The sequence below is a fragment of the Lepidochelys kempii genome, chromosome 6 (genome assembly GCF_965140265.1).
Source record: "Lepidochelys kempii isolate rLepKem1 chromosome 6, rLepKem1.hap2, whole genome shotgun sequence".
Classification (NCBI taxonomy): domain Eukaryota; kingdom Metazoa; phylum Chordata; order Testudines; family Cheloniidae; genus Lepidochelys; species Lepidochelys kempii.
This window is the reverse complement of record NC_133261.1, coordinates 51236499-51259307: the sequence shown is the minus strand read 5'-3', so window position 1 is coordinate 51259307 and position 22809 is coordinate 51236499. Positions and strand designations below refer to the sequence as shown.

Genomic DNA, 22809 nt, shown 5'->3' with positions numbered 1-22809 from the left:
CCTTCATGACATTTTAGAAGTGGCTTGCATGCCAGGGTCAGAGAGTGGTTTATGCACTCAGGAGGACATGAGTACTATAACTGTGTGAGAGGTTTGGGGGGGGTTGGGGGGGTGGGGGGAGGAGGAGCTAGTTGTGCTTTCCCTGTTTGTGCACAATCTGTGCTTGCAATTCATCCAGTTATTCGTAGTCATGCCTCTTTGTATCTCTTTAAATAATTCATTTTTTTCCCTTGGTGTTTGTGTTCTTCAAATATTTCCAGATTTACTGGGTGAAATTCTGGTTCCACTTAACTCAGTGACAAAACTCTCAGTGACTTCAACAGGCCAGGATTTCACCCATGTGTCTTTCTCTCCTTAACCATCTCTTAGGAAAACTGCAATAAGATCCAATTAAGTCACTGGCAAAATTCTGTGAACTTCAATGGCATTTGGATAGTGCCCACAGTGTTTACTCTTAAAACTTGCTTAGTATCTTAAATTAGTTCTTCGTCCCCTTAATTATGTATCTTTTCTTTTTGAACACTCTGATTTGACAATATCTTCCTGGTAATTAAGTGCCTGGAACCAAGTTGCCTGTTACCACTTTATTTCTGAATATGATGTGTATGCAAACCAAGTTACATTGCTTTCTTGGCTGCATGTTGCACTGCAAACTTGTATCTCCAATATGCTGGCCACTGTCATGCCTGAATATCTTTTAGCAATATTCTACGACAGTGGTGTCCTTAGTATATCAGTGTTTCAGATAGTTCCCAGATTTATTAACTTGCATATGTTCACCCTTAATTTCTCTGTATTTTATGCCCATACCTCTAATCCCTCTGTTGCCCTTGGTATTATTTCTCAGTCCTCACTGGTGTTTGTATATCCTCTATTTTATTATTTGCTTTGGGTAGCTCCCATGATATGCTAGGTGCTTGTATGATCCCTGCTGCAGATATTTGTGTGATTTAGGAACATCTGTAAATTTCATTACTGTGCTGTTTGCTCCCTTTTTCCGACAAGAATGAGGCTGTTAAATCAGTCATGACAGAAGACCAATCTCCTTAATACTTCATTAAACAAGACTTCCACAACTCAGTGCATTGCTGTGTATACATTCTCTGTTTTACAACCCTGCAGCCAGTTTTTGGTCCACTGGGAGATAAATTCTAAACTATGCTCCATCCCTTGGCCCCACACCAGCATAACTAACTCTTATGCAATCCCCTTCCTGGCACCTGGTGGAGACATGCCACAGGTGTTTTGAGCAGAGTACATGTGGCCAATACACCACTGAGCTCCAGCGGTCACTGGTAGGTAGAAACTGCCTTGGGGGCTGTGGACAGTTGTGTTTAGAGCAGCTCTCTAGCTACTCTAAAGTGTGCTGAAGACTAAACCAGCCACTGACCAGTTCAGGATTGGGGACCCACAAATGGATCTTGTGATTTTCCCACTAAACTGCCCTCAGTGGCTACTGGGTACAGCAGAGGACTGATTCCTCTCTTTCACTTTACTTTTCTATACAAATCTAAATGAATAGTAAAACCAGTTGGAATTCAGTTTGCAATTGAAATTTTCAAATGCAATACATAATCTGAAATACAGATTTCATGATACCTCATCTGCTTTATCTATATTGACTTGTTTTGTAACTTCATTAAAAGAGCAATAATTTGTCTAACAAACTGTGGTGTTCATAAAGCTGTGCTGTTTATTGCTTATGGCTCTATTACCTCTGGGGATCCCAGTTCTGCCCTTAAATAGACAGGCACAACTCACTGACTTCACTTGGAGTTGTGCCTGTAAATGGGTCCTAGATGTATAGTGCCAAATCATAAGTCATGTAAATCATTCTTACTACAATGGGATTGTGTGAATAAAGGCTACTAGCATTAGTATGTGATTACCAATCCAAGTGCATGATATAATGCTATCCCAAAATATCTAGAACATGTACATCTAGATTTTTCTTAGAAGAAAAGAAATGAGATGGTTTAGTAGGGAAGAATGTGCAACTTACTCATTAATGCAATTTCTCTTCTTTATGTGATCTCCGCTTCTTTTACTTGGACATGCATTTCCCAATCTCTGAGCTTCAGTGTAGTCCTGTATGCACAAGACTTAGTCTGATGAACAGATTTTTTGCAATTAAAACACAGAAGTTCAATTTTTTATTCCAGAACCCATGATGTTTTTGGGGTGTGACTGACAAATAAGATTTCTAACACTTCTAACACTTTTCACAGTAGTGCATTGAATTTAGCCATGCATTTTCTATTGAATTAATGGAAATCATGTGGCTAAATGCCTCCATCACTGCTAGGACAATGTAAGAATAAAGGAAGTGGTAATACTTCCAAAATGATGTGTATACAAAATCAGTTATTGTTAATGGGTTTTATGCATAGGTCTAGTTTATTCTAGTAGTTGCAAATTAATCTTTTACCTACTCTTACTTACTAAAATGATGGAAACAGAAGAATGTTTTTTCATGTTCTTATCATAAAATAATCTCCTATATGCTGTTGTAAATGCAAATCTCCAACCAGAGGCTTGGCAGGCCAAAATGAAAGGCAGGGTAACTTTAAAAAAATCCTTTCTTGTATCTACTCAGCACTCTGTCTGATAGCAAGGGGAACATTGTGGAACATTGTGAAATGCAAATTACAATGCCTTTTACTAGAGCTAGGCATAGTATTGCTAATATTGCTTCAATTATTAATCTACCGTACAAATCTTAGTGAGCAAGCCTTCCTCTCTCTCAATGGAATTGACTGCTGAGAATATTACAAATACTACAAACACCTACATATTTGTACAAAGATAACCCCATGTTAACACTGCAAGATTCCTTTTTTAATCCCCTGTTATTTATAAAAGTATGAATCATTAACAGTTATTTTTGAGATGGAGAAATGTAGCCTATTAATGTAATTTAAAATGCTGTTATTTTAAGCAATAACAAAGACAGCAAAATCTCAGGTTCTTTTTAATACCAAATGTCTTAATAGCAGGAAGAATGGTGAGGCACTTTGGAGCCTAACCTATTGCTTTTAAAAAAAAACCATGTTTGCTGATGTGCCCTTTGAGTTTTCTTTCTCTTGGATGAAAACTAGGATGGAACAGCAGATTCTTCTTCAAGTGATGGTCCCTTTGTGTATTCCGTGTATGGGTATGCATGTGCACCATGTATCCGAGTCCAGAAATTCTTCAAAGTAGTGTCCGTTGGCCCATACATTCACAGTAGCTCTCCTTGTGCTCCCAACCAAGGGTATAAGAGGCAGTGCTGGTTGATGCCTCTCCAGTTCCTTCTTACTGCCACATGGCCTGAGTCAGATTGTGTTCTCCTTCACTTTTGTCCCTTACATAGGGGGCAGGTATAATAGTCATGGGGAGGCTAAGCTCCTGCCACTGGACTCCAAGTTGCGGGTTTTGGTGGTTTGAATGGGGAAGTTTTTGCTTATTATTATGCATTATGCAGGCTCCGGGGCAGCTGAGGAGATGGTATATGCTACTCAGCTTCCTGGGTTCATCAGTAATCTCCCTGAACTCCAGCACATGCCACCTCCTCAGCCTCCCCGGAACCTGCAGGTCAGATATCAAAAGCTCAGGTTCTTTGGGAAGAGACAAGAGCTTTTCCCGCAGGACGACTTGGGGGCTCAGGAAGGAGGTGTGGTGTGGCTGGGGCAGCTCCAGCCATCTCGGGGATCCTCTGCAGTGGGGGAAGAGAGCGGGGGGGCTCCTCCAGGACATGGGGGTGCGGGAGGCTCCTCTGGGTGTGAGGGGCTCAGGGCTCCAGCCCACGAGGAGTGCAGGAGGGGCTTGGGGCTCCTCCAGGCAGGGGGGCTCGGGGCTCTAGTCATGGGGCGGGGGGACTCTACCCACCATGGTTCCATAATTTATGAATAAAACATTTGTAAGTAGCTATATTAGTAAATTTGTAGTTAGTAGTTAAGTTTTTAGTATAGTATAGAGTGTTTCTTTCTTCCCATTTGGGGAACCCCTCCCCAGCTCTGGGAATATGCCCAGATTCCTGGATTCAAGTATTGCATCTCCTGCCTCGATCCTTCTTCATCAGTGATGAACAATCAACACTGCCTGTACTACCTGGTTGGGGCACATATCTCTGTGAAGTGTTGCTCCTTTCCATCTAGGATTCAAGAAGCCCAGGAGTTTTGCCTATGGAAACACCTGGTGGAGAAGGGTGAGGCCCCTCTCCAATCTGGTCCAGGAAAACCACCCTGTACATCGGCCTCAACTGACCAGCAGTGCCCCTCCAAGCATGTGCCTTGGAGTGGAGCCCTCGATATCTAAGCCCAAGGACTGTGCTTCCAGGGCTTCCCATGAGAGTGTAGGGTGCTTTCATGGGCACAAGGACAGATCCCCCTTGAGGACTATCCATAAGAAATGCACTTCTTCCTCAAACCTGTCCAGATCAGATGAGACATCGTGTATGGAACCTAAGGAACCAGCTCCAATAAAGACCCCCAGAATGGAGGGCAAGATGAGGAAAAAGGATGAGTGGCTGGTTCCATCAGTCACCTTATATTGAAGTGTAAGCATAGATATTCACTGGTTCCGTCTGTGAGTGCCGGTCTGGACCCATCATCAATACTGCCTTGTCTATCTGAAGACCAGCTGGTCACTGCACATGCACAGGATCCATCAGACTTAACTGCGGGAACCCTGCGGTGTACCAAGTATTATATAACATGGGAGGATATATTGCTTCCTTATCCACAGTCTCTGCTTCTTTCTGGCCTGGCCCTCCTGAGAGATGTCCTTACTCTGGAGAAATAGTCTATAGCACTGTCCCAAGAGCTGTCTCACTTCCAGCCATCTGGCAGAGTGCCCTGGTGCTGATGGCACCACCACTACCAATGGAGCAGACCTCCGAGTCAGATGAATTAGAGGAGATGGCCACACCAGTATCTCTGTGCAGGCATTTGAGCCCCAGTAGCCAGTTGAGAGGTTACACTTGTCATTCTGCTGGGTATGACCCCCTTCCCCTCCCGGGACAGCTGTTACCAATTTCCTTGGGGTCCTCTGCAACCAACTGATCCTTCTTTCTACCCTTATTGGGATCTGTGGAATCCTTATGGCAGTCGTCTTGACCTTCAAGAGTCGTACTCACTCCTCTCTCACCAGCCAGTTCCTTTGGTGTACGAGGAGGAGGAGGTGGAAGTAGATCTGCAGGTGCCAATGGTTCTGACGGGCACTTCTGCTTCATCCCCAGATAAGGCGATCACTCATTCTCCTTCACTGCCAGATGACCACCCGCAGTACCAGGAGCTGTTACAAAAAGTTGCCATTGACCTACAGATCCCATTAGAGGAGATCCAGGATCCTCATCGCCGGCTTCTGGCATCTTTCGGCCTCGGGACCGAGTAAGGTGTCCCTGCCAATCAATGAGGCCATACTAGATCTGGCTGGCATGGTATGGCATGCTTTGGCATCCTGTGCCCCTACACCAAAAAGGGCCAAGAGACAATATATTATTCCTACTAAAGGAGCTGAATTCTTGTTCTCCCATCCTTCCCCTGACTCGCTGTTGGTTTAGGCAGCTGTTGAAAGGGCTTGGTCACACTATCAAAGGGCCACCCTGGCAGATAAAGGCTCTAAGGGTATGTCTACACTACGAAATTAGGTCGAATTTATAGAAGTCGGTTTTTTAGAAATCGGTTTTAAATATTCGAGTGTGTGTGTCCCCACAGAAAATGCTCTAAGTGCATTAAGTGCATTAACTCGGCGGAGTGCTTCCACAATACCGAGGCTAGAGTCGACTTCCGGAGCGTTGCACTGTGGGTAGCTATCCCACAGTTCCCGCAGTCTCCGCTGCCCGTTGGAATTCTGGGTTGAGATCCCAATGCCTGATGGGGCTAAAACATTGTCGCAGGTGGTTCTGGGTACATATCATCAGGCCCCCGTTCCCTCCCTCCCTCCGGTGAAAGCAAGGGCAGACAATCGTTTCGTGCCTTTTTTCCTGAGTTACCTGTGCAGATGCCATACCACAGCAAGCATGGAGCCCGCTCAGCTCACTGTCACCATATGTCTCCTGGGTACTGGCAAACACGGTACTGCATTGCTACACAGCAGCAGCAACCCATTGCCTTGTGGCAGCAGATGGTGCAATAGGATTGGTAGCCGTCATCGTCATGTCTGAGGTGCTCCTGGTCACCTGTGTGAGGTCCATCAGGAGCGCCTGGGCAGACATGGGCTCAGGGACTAAATTTGGAGTGACTTGATCAGGTCATTCTCTTTAGTCCTGCAGTCAGTCCTATTGAACCATCTTATGGTGAGCAGGCAGGTGATATGGATTGCTAGCAGTCCTATTGCATCATCTTCTGCCAGGCAGGCAAGAGATGAGGATGGCTAGCAGTCCTATTGTACCATCTTCTGCCGAGCAGCCATGAGATGTGGATGACATGGAGTCCTTCTGCACCGTCTGCTGCCAGCCAAAGATGTAAAAGATAGATGGAGTGGATCAAAACAAGAAATAGACCAGATTTGTTTTGTACTCATTTGCAACCCCCCCCACCTGCCCCCCATCTAGGGGACTCATTCCTCTAGGTCACACTTCACTCACTCACAGAGAAGGTGTAGCGAGGTAAATCTAGCCACGTATCAATCAGAGGCCAGACTAACCTCCTTGTTCCAATAAGAACAATAACTTAGGTGCACCATTTCTTATTGGAACCCTCTGTGAAGTCCTGCCTGAAATACTCCTTGATGTAAAGCCACCCCCTTTGTTGATTTTAACTCCCTGTAAGCCAACCCTGTAAGCCGTGTCGTCAGTCTCCCCTCCCTGCGTCAGAGCAATGGCAAACAATCGTGCATCTGAGTTGAGAGTGCTGTCCAGAGCAGTCACAATGGAGCACTCTGGGATAGCTCCCGGAGGCCAATACCGTCGAATTGTGTCCACAGTACCCCAAATTTGACCCGGCAAGGATGATTTAAACGCTAATCCACTTGTCAGGGGTGGAGTAAGGAAATTGATTTTAAGAGCCCTTTAAATCGAAATAAAGGGCTTCATTGTGTGGACGGGTGCAGGTTTACATCGATTTAATGCTGCTAAATTCGACCTAAAGTCCTAGTGTAGACCAGGGCTAAGAGATTGGACCATCTGTAGAGGAAGATATTCTCCTCTGCAGGCCTGTAATTTTGTGTCACTAACTATCAAGCATTGTTAGCAAAATATGATTTTAATAACTATTCCAGGCTTGTGGACTTCACAGACAAGCTTCCCAGAGAAGACAGGACCTAATTTCAGTCTCTTCTAGATGAGGGGAAGCTAGGGGCAAAAGTAGCCCTCCAGGCTGCAACAGGTGTGACAGACATGGCTTCCAGAAGTTTGGCCACTGTTCTGGTCATGAGGAGGGATTCCTGGCTGCAATCATCAGGGTTTCTAAGGGAGATCCAGAACACCATGCAGGACCTCCCTTTTGGTGAGTTGAATCTCTTCAATGAGAAAATGCATGAGTCTCTGCACTCATTAAAGGACTTGAGATCAACTCTGCATTACTTGTGATTTGTACTCTGGTGCCCAGGAGGAAGCACCAGAGGCAATCATATAGACAGAGGGCACCCTGTCTTCATGCATCTTATTTATCAGCTCACTGTTGAGCCTCCTTGCAAAAACCAAAAGATCAGAGGCCTTGTTTCTTAACCTCCTCTACTGCCACAGCCTCTACTCTCCCTCAGCCACCAACCAAGAGCCACTTTTGACATATTGGTCAGGACCCACGAACCACCACTGAGGCCAATCACTCCGTCCTCTATCATCATTTTACACTCTTTGCCCACAACTGGAACAAGTTCACTATGGACAGCTGGGTTCTGGAAATTATCCACCAGGGATACTCCATAGAGTTTCTCTCCTTGCCGCCTCACAAACACCGCTTTGGGGACAACTCTCACGCAATAATTCTTCAATGGGAAGCAGAATTCCTTTTATACCAATGGGCTATAGAGCATGCCAGACTCAGTATCATGGAAGGGGGTTCTGCTCCTCATCTTTTGTAATCCCAAAAAAAGATGGAGGGTGGAGACCCACCCTGGACCTTCTGCAACTCAACATCTTTTATTTGAAAGCTGAAGTTCTGGATGGTTACACCAACATCTATAATCCCTTCCCTTGAGGGAGGTATGTAGTTCGCAGCTCTCAACAGGAAGGATACATATGTCCATGTGGACATTCACCCATCACACAGGAGGTTTTTCTAAAAGGGCAGTTTTGTTGGAAAATCATTCCAACATTTTTTTATCAGCTTTAATTATAAGGCTTGATTTTTCAGCCCTAGGTAGTCATTCATTTGTACCTACTCTGCACGCTCACCACTGAAAGTTCTCATGCAAACAGCTCATTTGCATATACTCCTAGGCAGACAGACATCCATAAGAGATTTGAAAGGGATAGATGCTTTGCTTCTCTCTATCAGGGATTTACATGTTAGCACATTAGAAAGTGGGTCCATGTGGTTGCATATGCAAAATGTATACTTACGTAGGGTTTGAAAATCAGGCCTTAGCTGGTTACTTTGGGAAAGAAGGGATAAGAATTATTGATTCACTTAATCATCATTCTTAAGGAGCACGTGTACTGAAGTGTAAAAATGACATTGTGGGATTACATGCTTATGCCTGTCAGTGACTTCATATCAAAGATGTTTAGTATGCAATTCAAATAATTGTTTTTTCTGTCTACCATACCTGCTAACACAGGCTGGGATCAGAGAGTCCTGCTGGAGTCTTTCTGCCTGATGCAGCCTTACCAGTAAGGGATTCTGTTAGCCAAGGATATTCCCTGTTACACCTCTGTAACCCTACTTTCTTTAAATTCTGTCTCCAGTAGTTACACACTCATTGTCTTCAGATAGACTGCAGAGGTGTAACTGAGAATTTAATCCTTCTCTTTAAATTTAGTTCACAGTTGTGTTGATGTATGAGCCAGAATAGAATCTACCCTCCCTCCCTTTTCCATCACTGTGTTGATTTTGTAGAGCTATTGGTCACTAGAGTAATTAGAAACGAATAAGTAATGAACAGGTTTCTTGCATGGGAAGCAGAGGTTGAGTGACATGGGGTCATTGTAGTATAGTCACTTTTCTGTCCAAAAATATCTTTCAAGCCCAGATATGAGCATGGAGAAATATCAGTTATGGGATTTGTTCTTTCCCAGCCATGAGTATTATTTTTGAAGTAGATACCATCATGCAACATGAGGTAATTCATACATATTATATATAAGGCACCTGTTTTGTTTCCTCCCACATTTCACAGTGAAACTTCTCTTTATGGAAGTCAGTTAACTTGTTTGACCATTGTTAGAAGTGTGTGTGTGTGTGACAGTCCCAGACCTAGGCATTTTTCTGCCATAGGTGAGCTGCAGCATGTGCTCCCTTCCTCCCGCTTCTCTGTCCAGTCTATCCCATTTACTTTCATTACTGATTTAATGTAGCACTTAGCTTTTAAAATGTCCGTTGTGATAACTTTTAAAAACTCTCCCTAGTGCACTTTTAATATCCTTTCATTCCTTTTATATTCTTTGGACTGTACATGTCGGTTTAGTTTTTTCCTTTTCCCTTCAAACTTTTCTCCTGAAGGGTTTTGTGACAGGGTGATTTGCCCCTTTAAAGGCTGGAGGCCTGGAGCTGGCTAGCCTTGTACAATTAGCCCTGCCTGCCACAGCTGGGATGAGGTATGGGGTTTAATTAGTAGAACCAGCTGGGTAAAGAGGAGCTGGTTCTCCTGTAAAGAGCAGCAGGAATGAGAAGGGGGAGATAAACACTTTGTTTATGGAGTCTGCTGAGGGTGAGTAGCTGTAGCAGGGAATCCTGAGTTTTCAGGGGAAAGGGCTTTAGGAAGAGAAGGCCTGGGAGACTCTCAGCAGGAAGACTGGGAGCATAGACTTGAGGGGATTTGAGAACTTTTTGTTCTGTATATTTTGTTCTGTAAATGAATCCATCCTCAAGGAGGGGGATTGCTTAATTTGAGAAGAGATTGTTTTGATAATCAGAGATTTCTGAAAAGTGGGGAAACTGAAGCAGGGGCCCTACAAAATGACCTGAGGCCATAAGAGGAACTCAGGAGATGACTGACTTGTTCTCCCTCCTTTTTTCATTTTTCTGTGTTTGAGTTTCCCTCAGTCTTTTCTTCCCTTTTCCACAATCCCCCATCAATTTCCCCCTTCTGTCTTTTCACATTCATCCTTCATGCCACCAGTATATTTCCCCCTGTTAGTTTGACCCTAGTTTTCCTTCCCCTCAGAGACTATATTACTTGTTCTCATGTTTCCCCTTTCATCCACCCATGGTCAGTTCACTGCAGATACCCAGAGCCACTAATTAATCCTCCATTCATGAGCCATCCACTCATGGCTTGTTGGTTTTTTTTCTCTCGTTTTCCCTTCACTGCTCCTGCTCTCAACCACAGACAATTTGAAGAAAAAGCCAGTGTGTTTTCTTTAAGAGTCTTGCTTTTCTCCCTCAGTCCACATAAGTCAGTGAGAAGACTTCAGGGAGATGGGGTAACCTATCTCATCCACTGGAAAACAAAATTGAGATACTAGATCTCTAGGCTGGGTGACTGAGGGTATGTCTACACTACCCACCAGATTGGCGGGCAGTGATTGATCCAGCGGGGGTCGATTTATCGCATCTAGTCTCAATGCGATAAATTGATATGCGAGTGCTCTCCCGTGAACTCCTGTACTCCACTGCCACGAGAGGCGCAGGCGGAGTTGATGGGGGACCGTCATTAGTCGACTCACCGTAGTGAAGACACCGCGGTGAGTAGGTCTAAGTACATCAATTTCAGCTACATTATTCACATAGCAGAAGTTGTGTTACTTAGATCGATCTCCCCGCCCCCAGTGTAGAACAGGGCTGAATGTACTGACTTGAGTTAGTAACTAGTCTGCTTAGAGGGAGCTAAATTTTAAACAGCTATTCAAGACAAAATGTACTGGAGGTCACAGCAGAGAGACTGTGCTGCAGTCAGGAAGGGAAAGTGGAGTGGCACTGGAGAATGGCAGTGGAGAACACTAGGACCAGAGAGATGAAAGGGAGGGAGCTGTGCCTGCAAGAGGGCTTTCTCACTTTCTTTCAGGCAAGTATTTGTTTTTGTTCTGCCCCCTCTGACTTGTTGCCTTAAACCAACTCATGGTCCTACATGGCCGGTACGGTAATGGCTCTGATTCTTCTCTCTTGCCCTGCTATAGCTGGCCGTACCATGGTGGTGGATGGGCAGGTTGAGGGTATACCTGAGGAGCCTCTCGATAGTAGGCATCATAGGGAGCATGGGAGGAGGAGTGGGAAATGAACTACTCTGGCTCGCTATCTGATTCTCCACTAGAAAGTGGAGGTGCATGGCAGAGTACCAGAGAAGATTCCTGCTCTTGGAGCAGACTTGGTACCCAAGTTCCAGTGCCAAATAGGGGAGACTATTATACAAGATACTTTGAGTGCTCTTGAGTGCTGCAATTCCGGCAGTGACAACCGACCTGATGCCATTGGCAGTACAAAGGGAGTCAGGGATCTTGCCTGCACTGAACTCTCCAGTGCTGGATGGGGCACTGATGACGGTGCCAAAGGTACAGTGCATACCAGCAGCATCTTCTTACTGGAGTGTTCTCTGTTCCTATCTTTTTCCATCAGTATTGTTTGCTTGGTGCCTGTGCCCATCAGGTCCTTAGGCATGTCAATGGTACCCGCCTCCCCAGATCTTTGTGAGCCCTGGGTACCGGACTTTGAGTGACTCCATGCTGATGGTAGCAGCTTTTAGGAGATCTCCTACGTTTTTCCTATCTACTGCGGAGAGATCTAAGGGCTCAGCAGTATCAGCCCAGAGACACTCCAGATGGGTCTCGAACTGCATTAAACAACATTTTCAGGTTTGCAACATGACACCTCCAGATGGTATTTGCATGCACTCCATGAGGTCAATCTCCTCATCCGTCACCTTCCTGAAGAATGTCCCTATTTCAGAAATCTGTAGAGCAACAACTTGAGTGTCAGTCCACACCTTTGCAGAACATTATGCGATTACTGGGGATTCCACCTCTGATGCCATCTTTGGCTCCACAGTATTGTCATCTGTAACTGACCTGACTCTGAAGCCCCAGCCCTCCTGTGTGGTTACTGCTTGGGAGTCACCTACAGTGGAGCACCCATAGGGACATTACGCAAAGAAGAAGTTACTCACCTTGTGCAGTAACAATGGTTCGAGATGTGTGTCCCTATGGATGCTCCACAACCCAACCTCCCCCTTTGGAGTTCTTGTTTATGGCTCTGTGGTAGACAAGGAACTGAGGAAGGTTATCCCATGTGCACTGGTTCTCCTTGTGGCAAGGTAGGAGGAGAGAGAGCACATGTGCGGGCCTAATGGACACTACCACAAAAGTTCTCTGATCAGCAGTGCCAAGATGCAAGCACACCTACAGTGGAGCACCCCTAGGGGGGCACATCTTGAAGAACCATCGTTACTGCACGAGGTGAGTAACTTCTTCACTATTGTGGCTATGTTAGAGATATTATCCAGATGAAATACAGGATATTCCATAGCTTTTGCTATCTTCTTAGTGTGGTAGTAGAGTGGCCAAATTTCTGATTGCAGAAAACTGAACACCCTTGCACCACCCCTTCCCTGAGGCCCCTTCCCTGCCCTGCCCATTCTCAGAGGCCCTGCCCCCTCACTCCATCCTCCCTCACTCCGTCGCTCGCTCTCCCCCACCCTTGCTCACTCACTTATTTTCACTGGGCTGGGACAGGAGGTTAGAGTGTAGGAGGGGGTGAGGGCTTCAGGGTGGGGCCAGACATTAGGAGTTCTGAGTGTGGGAGGGAGCTCTGGTTTGGGGCAGGGGTTTCAGATGCAGAGGGGGCTATGGGCTGGGGCCGAGGGGTTTGGAGTGTGGGAGGGGGCTCAGGGCTGGGGTAGGGGTTTGGGCTGCAGCAAGGGGTGTGGGGTGTGGGCTCTGGGAGGGAGTTTGGGCGTGGGAGGGGGCTCAGAGCTGGGGCAGAGGGTTGGGGCTTGGGCGGGGGTGAGAGGTGCAGGTTCTGGGTGGTGCTTACCTCAGGCAGCTCCTGGAAGTGGCCATCATTCCCCTCTGGCTCCTAGGTGGCAGCATGGCCAGGTGGCTCCGTGCGCTGTCCTGTCCACAGACGCCACCGCTGCAGCTCCTATTGGCCGTGGTTCCCAGCCAATGGGAGCTGGGGAGCCAGAGCTCAGGGCGGGGGCAGCACACGGAGCTCCCTGGCTGCTTCTGAGCCTAGGAGCCAGAGGGGGGACATGCCACCGGGAGCCGCGCGGAGGCAGGGAGCGTGCCTTAGCCCCGCCGACCAGTCCGGTCAGCAGTGCTGACTAGAGCCACCAGGATCCCTTTTTGACCCGGTGTTCTGTTTGAAAACTGGATTCCTGGCAATGCTGTGTGGCAGGGATCAATGACTTTTATTTGAATTGGAGAAAGTTTTTTCTTTAAAATTGTTAATTTTTGTATCTGAGAACTATTAGAATGTATCTTTCATTTTTGTGTGGTTTACACCTGTAGCATTTCACTCTATCAACTAATTTCAGTTACATAATTATGCCATACTTTGCATTCTTGGTAGCACACTTTATTTATTTTTGTGTGTGTTGTGGTAGTAACTGGAGGCCCAGTCAGAGATGTAGACCCCATTATGGTAGGCACTATAATCACCAAGTAGCAAAAAGATGATCTCAAGGCTAAAGTGCATTGGTAGTTCAGTTTTAAACTATCAAAATTTGCCTTTAAATCTGAAAGGATCTCTTGAGCAGTGATGGACTAAAGCTGGATTGAACAGAGGACAGTTAAGGTCCTCATCCTGCAAATGGGTCCCCAAGTTTTGTAGCTAACCCCCATATTAGACATGCACAATAGGAATTTGGAATTCAGAGTTTCTGAAGGGTACTACTTGTTTTTTTTAGTCTATTACCTTGCCCTTCTTAGGGACAGATGAGCAAGTCTGAGAACCCATGGTATTGGTAAATCCAGGCTGTTTAGCCTTTACATTTTTTTTATTTAGCTAGTAGTGATTAAGGCACGGAACTGGACAGCGGGAGGCCTTGGTTCCATTCATTTCCTGTGTGACTTTGGGCAGTTCTCTTAAGCTATCTGAAGCTCATTCTGGGCCTAGGCTTTATATGCTGCACAAAGTAGCCACAACAAGCCCAGAAGCAATGTAGGATTGAGAAACTACCCTCCCTCACAGCCCCTGGTCTAGAGTAGTGGTCTCCAAACTTTCTTGATTGCACACCCCCAGGAAAAAAGAAAAAATTGCTGCAGGTGTGCCGCCGAAGAAAAAAAAAGGAAGAGCTGTTATGTAGAAGAGCTGCCACAGGCGTGCCGGCAGCGCACTTCCTGCCGCGCACCCCCAGGGATTGTCTTGCGCACCCTCTGGGGTACGCGCATCCCACTTTGGAGACCACTGGTCTAGAGGCATACCCTTACTGCTCAATGCTACAGGGATTCTTGGCTGTGGGACAGCCAATAAGAAGCTCTGAGGAAACTGCTACATGTTAGAGATGCTTTTGGAGCTGATCTAATTTATGCTAGGGGCCATCTTGGTCCATACAGTAGCCCAGAATCCAGATATCACAAATGTCTTCTCTTGACTACACCTTCTTCACTGTCCATCTCAGCAAGTGCAGCACAGGATCAGCTTCTGTGTCTCCTTTTGCTCATCTGTAAAATGGGGATAATACACAGATTTATTGTTGCTAAATTTATTAATGCTTGGGAAGCTATTGGCTAGCCTTGGTTGGAAGACATTATAGAAATTCAAAGTAGTATTGATAATAGTAGTCTCTTTCCAAATCCCAACTCTAAAAGATAATCAGTGAGATTAAGTTGAAATAGCAGGAATATCTTTCTAATGTGCAGACGCTGATGCATTCGTATTAGTGGCTATGTCAAGTTCTGATGTGGGAGTTCTTATTCTGGACGCTGTTTTAATTCTCACCATGAGGGCGTAATAAAATGCATATATTTATAAGTTTATGAATAAGAGTCCAAGCTTATTCTACAGAAAGCTATGCATGGTTTCGATTGTCAAAAAGACCATTCCTGTGCCCATAGATTTTCTATGCAAATCTGTGAACCAGTGTCAAATCCATTCATTTAACTTTATATATACTCTTGTCCCAGTTTCCTTTGTATATTTTCCACCTATTGAGTATTTTGTTTTAAATTAGTGCGCTGAATTTTTATCCTCACATACCACTTTGTAAGAGTATTTTTTCATTAACAATTATAGCTACATGAACATTGAAATGTTAAATGAATTCTAAACTGTTAATTATCAAGCATAAATAAGTACTTTTCTTTACATTGTGAGTTATTTTATAGATGGCGTATCAGGCATATGGAAGTAAAATCCAACTAAGTAATCCATGTGATCCCTCTCCCTCTTTTAGTTGATGGAGCAGTGGTCTTACCAACACAAAGATCTAGCGTTTAACTACGGATCTTATCCTAACAATCAGCGGAGAATGCTGCAATGGAGTAATTATTAGTATGCCGTTTAGGTTTATGCTATATGATGTTTAAGTCTGGGTTAGTCTTTGTAAATCTTACTCCTTAGAAGCCGTATATTGCATTGCTGAAATATTTATAAATATATCCAAAATGGAATTGTGCAACAGCTAAGCATTCATTTGATTGTGAATGCCTAAGTCCCACGTCCTATTTGTAGTGTTTTCAAAAAGGTAATCTTCAACTTTCTGGTTGTTTGTTCTTCCTCTGTAAAGATGTTTGCACTGGCTTTCATTGGTATCCATAGACATTTTCCATAAATAAAACCTTTGAAAAGTTGCAATGGTTAAAGAATTTTATTGTCATCTGCATAGAATTCGATAAAGTAGCTGGGGTTGCCTTTTAATGTGTTTTCCCCTTGTATAAAAAAATCTATTTATTTCAGTGTAATTATCATAATAGAGGGGGAGTGGAAAATAATTGGTGCTTGCTTCTCATCCTTTTCAAACTGGAATATGGGTCATGTTCAGATATGCCGTTTAGTGGCAGTTTGTCTAAATTTTTAATGTAGGCACGGTGTGAAGCTTGCTTATTGTTAGATGCACATACACTCTCAAATTGACTCTGACTCTGGACAGCATTGCAAAAGACAAGCAAAAAAATATCAAAAAGCATAGAAAGTATCTGAACATTGAGATTCAGCTATGCAAGTTTAAAAGCTAAGCACACTTATTCAGTAGCTCCCATTTCTTTCAGGATTTTCCCTTCACAAGTTCTAGCTGTTGAAATGCTGATATGAAGTATCTTTCCATGAATGATTCCCCTCCTCCCTTTCCAAATATAAATGTTGTCCCCTCTTAGCTTGCACTGCTTCTCCTTCCTTCAGTCCTGTGTTTGCTTGTTCATAAATGTAATGATTACAAAAGCAGAGTAACGTCTGAAAGACTATGGTGGTGGTGTTCACATGACTAATACAGTGAAAGATAGCAAGATTTTTTTATGAGCAGCTCCAGTCTACGCACAGTTGGTTCCCAGCTGACAGACAGAATGTGGGGTGGGCTTTGTCACCAGAACGCTGGGTACTGCATGCCCAGCTATGCTTGCAATTACACGGTGCCCAGAAACCTGCTGCTTATGTCAGGGTGCAGGCAGTTGAAACACATAGAAACTGGGTAGTTTTTTCCCTCTTTCTTCCTAGAAAAGGTTATGTAATGAGGGGATTGCTGCTAAAGTAAGAGAAAATGAAGTCTTTGTTAAATGCCTTAACAAAGAAAGAAGGTAAGCAATGAACTCAGAACATTTGATGTTTGAGAACTGATATTTTTCTTGTGTACCTTTAATATGATCTGCTTACTTATTGTATAATTAATCAGTTCTTGCCATTTCTTTTTTCAAAATTCTTGTGTGTCAGAGTATCCATTTAGGCAACTAATTTTTAGATCTAGTTGATACCTGACTTATTCATATTAGTTTTTTCTTAAACTTAGGTAGATATAGAAAATGTTCTGTTTTCTAAGAAATCCATCTGAAGATGAATGAGGATTTCCTCGGTCAATATTATCATTGTAAGCTCCTTAATAGCCCCCTCATAAGTATGGATTGTTAGATATAAAATTCTGACAGCTGGAAGGAAAGTATTGTTTAATTTTTAGGTTTGATATAAAGGTACAATAATTACTTGATTTGAAATTAAAAGCATGGAATTCGTTGAGATGTTTTCATGTCATTTTATATTATTTGTTTCTCCAAACAACCTTTGCAATAAGAATCTATAAGATCTGTAAAATAATTAACTAAAAATAAAAATTAGTCCAACAGAGTTTAAAGCATGCACATTTGTTTCATTATTTTGTGGTGTAGTTATTTTTTTATTGTGAAAAAATATAAATATTGCCATGTAAGAGGCAGCTAAGAAAATATCCACCCACTTACAGTTTGCAGATTGCCGGGGAAAAAACAGTTGGTTGGAATATTAATCATTTTGGGCATGAAAGAGGTTATTTTTTAACTCTTTCTGCATAGATATGTGCCTAAAAAAATCCTAATTGTGGCTTTGATAATTTTCCCTTTATTACCTTCACAAAGAAAACGTGAGTCTTTAATTCAAAAAGTAAAGACTAATTTTACTTGCAGCTATTTCTTTAAGAATATAAAATTGATATCAAACCAAATGTTAATTCCAAAATGATTATTAAAATCCTTTTTTTGAAGTATTCAGTGGGCAAAGATAATTTTACATGAAACCTGGGAAATATATAAATGTTTTTTATTTGGAGTGGTATGAACATTTTTCATTCTTCTCAAACTTATCAATGTAAATGTGCTCAGAAATACTCATCCCATTCTGTCAATTAGTCCTCTGATATCTCTGCAATATTCAGAACTATTAAACCTCCTCCCCCCAAACCTTTCAACTTTTTTTACAATAAACCCTCAGTAGATAGTTAAGCTCATGAAAAATTAGAATCTATGAGCATTCAAAATCTTAGTGTGGAGTCTTCATCCTGTCCATTTTGTGAACTAACAAATAATTCTAGGGGCCACATCTTGGTCCTGTTCGAAGCCAAATGCAAAACTCACATTGACTTCAATTGGATATAAATAGGCAAGCCTGTACCTATTGTATCCACATTATTTTGTGTAATCTTTATTAAAAGAAAATATTTTACCTTATTTTAACCCATAAGATCTTATTCACAATCTGCCTCTCTTCAGTGGCATTGTTAGTAAGAAATATGCTAAATGTCCCAAGCATAGCTATATACAAACTGTATATCCATATCACACACTACATGTAGCATGGCAAGATAACAGAAAGTATTCTATTTCCCAGAAAGTATTCTAAAGTGGCAATGAATAAAAATTGAAAAAGAAATTGTACCTTTTTGCAGAAGATTCAGACACACACACTATGGAAGATTGTGTTCTGAATTTTTTTTAAGACGTTTGGGTTGGCCTTGAGCTGAATCTTTTAGAAGCATTGTGTCATACATTCAAAAGCACCTAAGTGGAGTTAGGAGCACAAGTTCCATTGACTTTCTTCTAAATGCATTTTTTTTATAAGTGGGCATTATGATATACTTGAAAAATCCCCCTCTCATAGGTTCTGTAGATTTTTGCCATTTCCATCATAAACTTAGCACTCTCTTAAGTCTCATCCTTCTTAACAGCCTTGTTGGTAAAGATCACTATTATTTAATTTTTGCTTCAAATAAAATACAGTAGAATTTAATATCAATTTCAAATCCTGTTCTCTATATGTATCTTTTTTGTTAATATTTATAACAGAAAGTTTAACCTAAATGAGAGTTTCAACTACCTGGAATTTTGACTGTTTGCTATACTGTGTCATTTTATGATCCTCTTCAGAATCACTTGTCAGTCAAGAATTCTGGTGAAATTTTTTTGAGGAACTTCATTCTTTAAGCTGCAGTTACAATTGGTTAAAATATTCTTCATTTCCTGTCCTAAAATTGTGTGAAACATTGCTCTGTTATCTTAAGCACTTGTTGTGCTTCACCCCAGGGATGGCTGTATATTAGAGGAGGATGAAGTCATTTCTATGTATGCTAATATCTATATTAATATGTGTGTTTGTATAGTATGACATATTTGTTCTATTTTATATAAGCTTATGCTTTTAAAGTTTTGATTGTGTACTTAGTTATCCTTCAAGATGAATGACATTGTATACACGCAAAATATTATCTGGGGTTTCTTTCCTAACTGAAATATTATATAATTTTTGAAAATTACAGTCTGCATAGTCTTCTGAATAATTATAGGCTGCCTTTTATTAGTGATATCATTATTATTACTTTGCAGATTTAGATTTGTGAACTCTGGATTCAATCCTACAAACCCTCTGAGTCCCACTGAAGTTAACGGGCTTATTTTTCATAAATAAGAACTAAAATAAATAAGGGTTTTCAGGGTTAGACGTCTATTAGTTTATGAAATTAGTAGGAAGAACCATCAGATCTAGGGTGTGTATAAGATGCCTTTTATTAGAAAAGTCTCTTTAAACTGTATTTGAGGCTAAAGAACCCATTACTTTGAGAAATGGAGAGTCTTGGGGCATAGTGTTTACTAATATAAATTGTCCCATAATTGCAGTGCTTTTCTAGTAGCATTTGCAGGATCAGGTTCCTGATTTGTATATTTTTCTACTAAAAGAAATTAGTTAAATGATTTATTGCTATGTTTAGATATGTCTTGGTATATTCTCCAGTGAATGCTTGTGGGAGCTGAAGTGAGCATATTACCTCAGGATACTGCACTCTCTGCTCTATATACAATAATAGGTGCAATAGAAATGCCTAGATTAGAAAAACAGACACCTAGGGATTATGTCAGTGTAAGAGTTCTAAGAGAAGAAGAATCTGTCCTGAATTTTTAACCTAGCAGATGGAGATAAGGTGACCGCTAACATTAAAGATTTCCAGGCTACTCCTGAACTGACAATGGAACCAAATTCTCTCTCTCTCAGTTTAGGTCTCTATAGGAAAAAGGAACCCAAAAGATACAGCATGAAAGAAGAAGTTTCTGTGGATCAGTTCAAGTCCATGAACTTGTGTTAGGCTTCAAAGAAAGCTTGAGAGAGAGGGCAAATAGTGTCGATGAAAGCTTGGCAAAAAATAGATGTTTGCCATTACTATTCATTGATGTTTCCAGTATTGTGGGGCTTAACTATGTATTACAACCAGTAAGTCAAAGTATGTTGCATATGAAAGTGGTTTTCAGTTTTAATTACATTTTAAATATAATTCTGTTATTTAGCTTGATTAGATAATCAGTGAAGATAGTTTTTCTCTTTTACTCTAAGCACCCGAAAAAGGTGCCATATGTTGTTGAATCTTTTTAAGGAGTGATAAATATGCATAAATGATCAAATCAGATATGATTACCATAATTGTTTTTCCCCTCCCCCTCTTAATACAGTGCCATTTAGAGAGGCTCCTACCTATTCAAACAGGAGGCGGAGGCCCCAAAGCACCTTGGCAGCACCTCGTGTCTTACTTCGTTCCAACAGCGATAACAATCTGAACATCAACAACATTCCTGAGTGTTCAGCTTCATCTTCTGCTTCTTCACACCGCAGCCTTTCACCTCACCTACTTCAACAGATGCAGAATAATCCTAATGGAACTGTAAAAGCTGTTGGGAGTTATACCCCATCCTCTCGGAGTCGGTCACCATCATTAAACAGGGTAGGAGAGGATGCAAAAAGACAGCAACATAGGCACATCAGGTGATCTTTTTCAATATTTCTACAGCATGAAATATACCATTTTATTGACACACTGACCATGATATTCATGAATACAGATTTATTATAAATGTCTATCTTGGGGCTAGGGTAGATATGAACATTTGAATAAAATCATATGCATTGGAGCAATGTCCAAAAGCTGAACTTGTCAACACCTCTAATCATTGCTTGCAGATACTCTTATCCACTCCATCCATTTCCTCACAAAGTCAGCGTAAATAGATAAACCTAGCAGTATGATCTGAAGGTTACCAAATCATGCTTTGGTGTCCCCTAGCACTCCCCTCCTGTTTCAAGCAGGGTGTTAATAGATCTGGAGACAGTTTTTCAGACACTTTCAAAATGTAACATTCTGATTTTTTTCAATTCCGAATGATCTTTTGTTTTGAATTTTGATTTTGTTTTTAAAAGGTTACACTCAAAAACAAAATGAAACATTTCATCCAGAACAAACATTGTTTTACTTTTTCAGTTTACCAAAAAGTTTGAAATTTAAAATTTTTGTTTCCGGTTGACTCAAAATAATTTTTTGTTTTCTATATTTTGGTTCAGCCAATGAATTGAAAAATCATTTCTTCACAGAGCTCTAGATGCAAGTAGCTTGAGAGTCTTGTATGGTTGTAATAGCTCTAATAAATAATGGGAAAAGAGAGACTCTCTGAGGTAGTAGGGACCAAACTATCTCTTATGGCTGTAGTCTGCTTACTCTACAGTTGGGCGAGGGGGACTGTTGTCCATCAGGTTGTTGATGGAACCTGAGTCAATTGCTTTCTTCCAACCCCCTTCCCAGACAGCATTCAAGGCCAGTTAGAGGCAACATACTCAACTCCACAGCTTCTTGAAGTCCCATTTCCACTGATCTGGAGCTGAACAGTATGCAAGAAGGAAGAAAAAGTGGAGGTCTGAGGAATTCCTGTGTGGCTGGTTAGCGGGGTTGGTGGGGGAAGAGCTGGTGAGGGGCAGCAGCTGGAGGCGGTGGTAGTAGGAAGCAAGCATCTTCTCCCATTCCTACTTTCTGCAGGGCCCTAACACTTGAGGATTTTGCTGCTTTATTTTTTTCCCTTTTGACTAGTGAGTGTGACCAAGTGGGTGCCTACCTATGGGCCGTGCCCACTGTATAAGAAGTCTTGCTTTATTGGAGAAAGGTGGATGCTGGCATACATTTTAATAGAACAAAATTGATAGATTAGGTGTGAATGCTTTATCTTTTAAAGAATGTCAGTACACACCAAAATGCTGCCTTATAAAGGGATAATTACAGTTTAAGTTAGGGGGAGAGTGAGAGACTTAAATAGAATTTAAATACATTGATCCAATAAACTTAATTCTATTGTCATTCAAAATAATGGGCTTTCTCTGTCATATTTCCTGATCTCAATATGAAAAAAGAAAATGAATATTGTCAAGTAGCAGTGTTGGCTACTGTTGGGTGTCACTTTGATATTATGTATAATAGATTTATATCTAAATTTGTAGTCATTAGAGCAAAAGAGAATTTGGCTGAAGTTATTTTCCTATTACTTTCTTCCCTTACTTTGCTCCTTTTTTTCTTCTCCCCCTCTTCAGTTATGGGCACCCAGCTAACACATGTTTTCTGCTGGTGGTATTAGCAATACCACCAGAGATTTCTAATGTTGCAATCTAGAAAATTCACAACAGTTTTGCTTAAATCACATATGGCATTGACCACTTCATGAGATAGGATTCTGAACTTCATAGGCCAGTGGTCTGATCCAATATAGCAAAGTGTTCCAATGTTGTATATTGTAGTAACTGTGCAAAGTCATTCAGTTATTACCTTAGGCCTCACTCCTGCATAGAGAACCACGTGGACAGATCCTTGTATCTATCTGGAGACTACACTAGGATTCTGCATAGATGCAGGGGTCCACCTGTTAAATTGTCTTTGCAGGAGGGACCCTCCTCTTTGTTCCTTCCAGTTAGAGGGAATGTGTTTTGCTTTCTCCAAAGGACAATCTAGCTAAAAACTATTTAAAAACTTGAATTAGAATTAATTAGAATATACAATGTTACTAGAATAATATCTCTAGGTTCCTGGAATATAATT

The 22809-nt window shown here is 42.0% G+C and overlaps 1 protein-coding gene across 5 annotated transcripts in view; it reads left to right on the top strand.

The window, feature by feature from the left end:
• The window catches only part of SHANK2 (SH3 and multiple ankyrin repeat domains 2), a 613416-nt gene that overhangs the window by 258515 nt on the left and 332092 nt on the right, over positions 1 to 22809 (top strand). For 4 of the 5 annotated variants that reach the window (XM_073347891.1, XM_073347893.1, XM_073347892.1 and 1 more), the window contains one exon: positions 20411 to 20720. In XM_073347891.1, coding sequence (XP_073203992.1) covers positions 20411 to 20720 — 310 coding nt within the window. Of the gene's footprint in view, positions 1 to 16681; positions 16748 to 20410; positions 20721 to 22809 lie in introns of those variants that run through there. The other variant, XM_073347895.1, reaches the window with a different exon arrangement.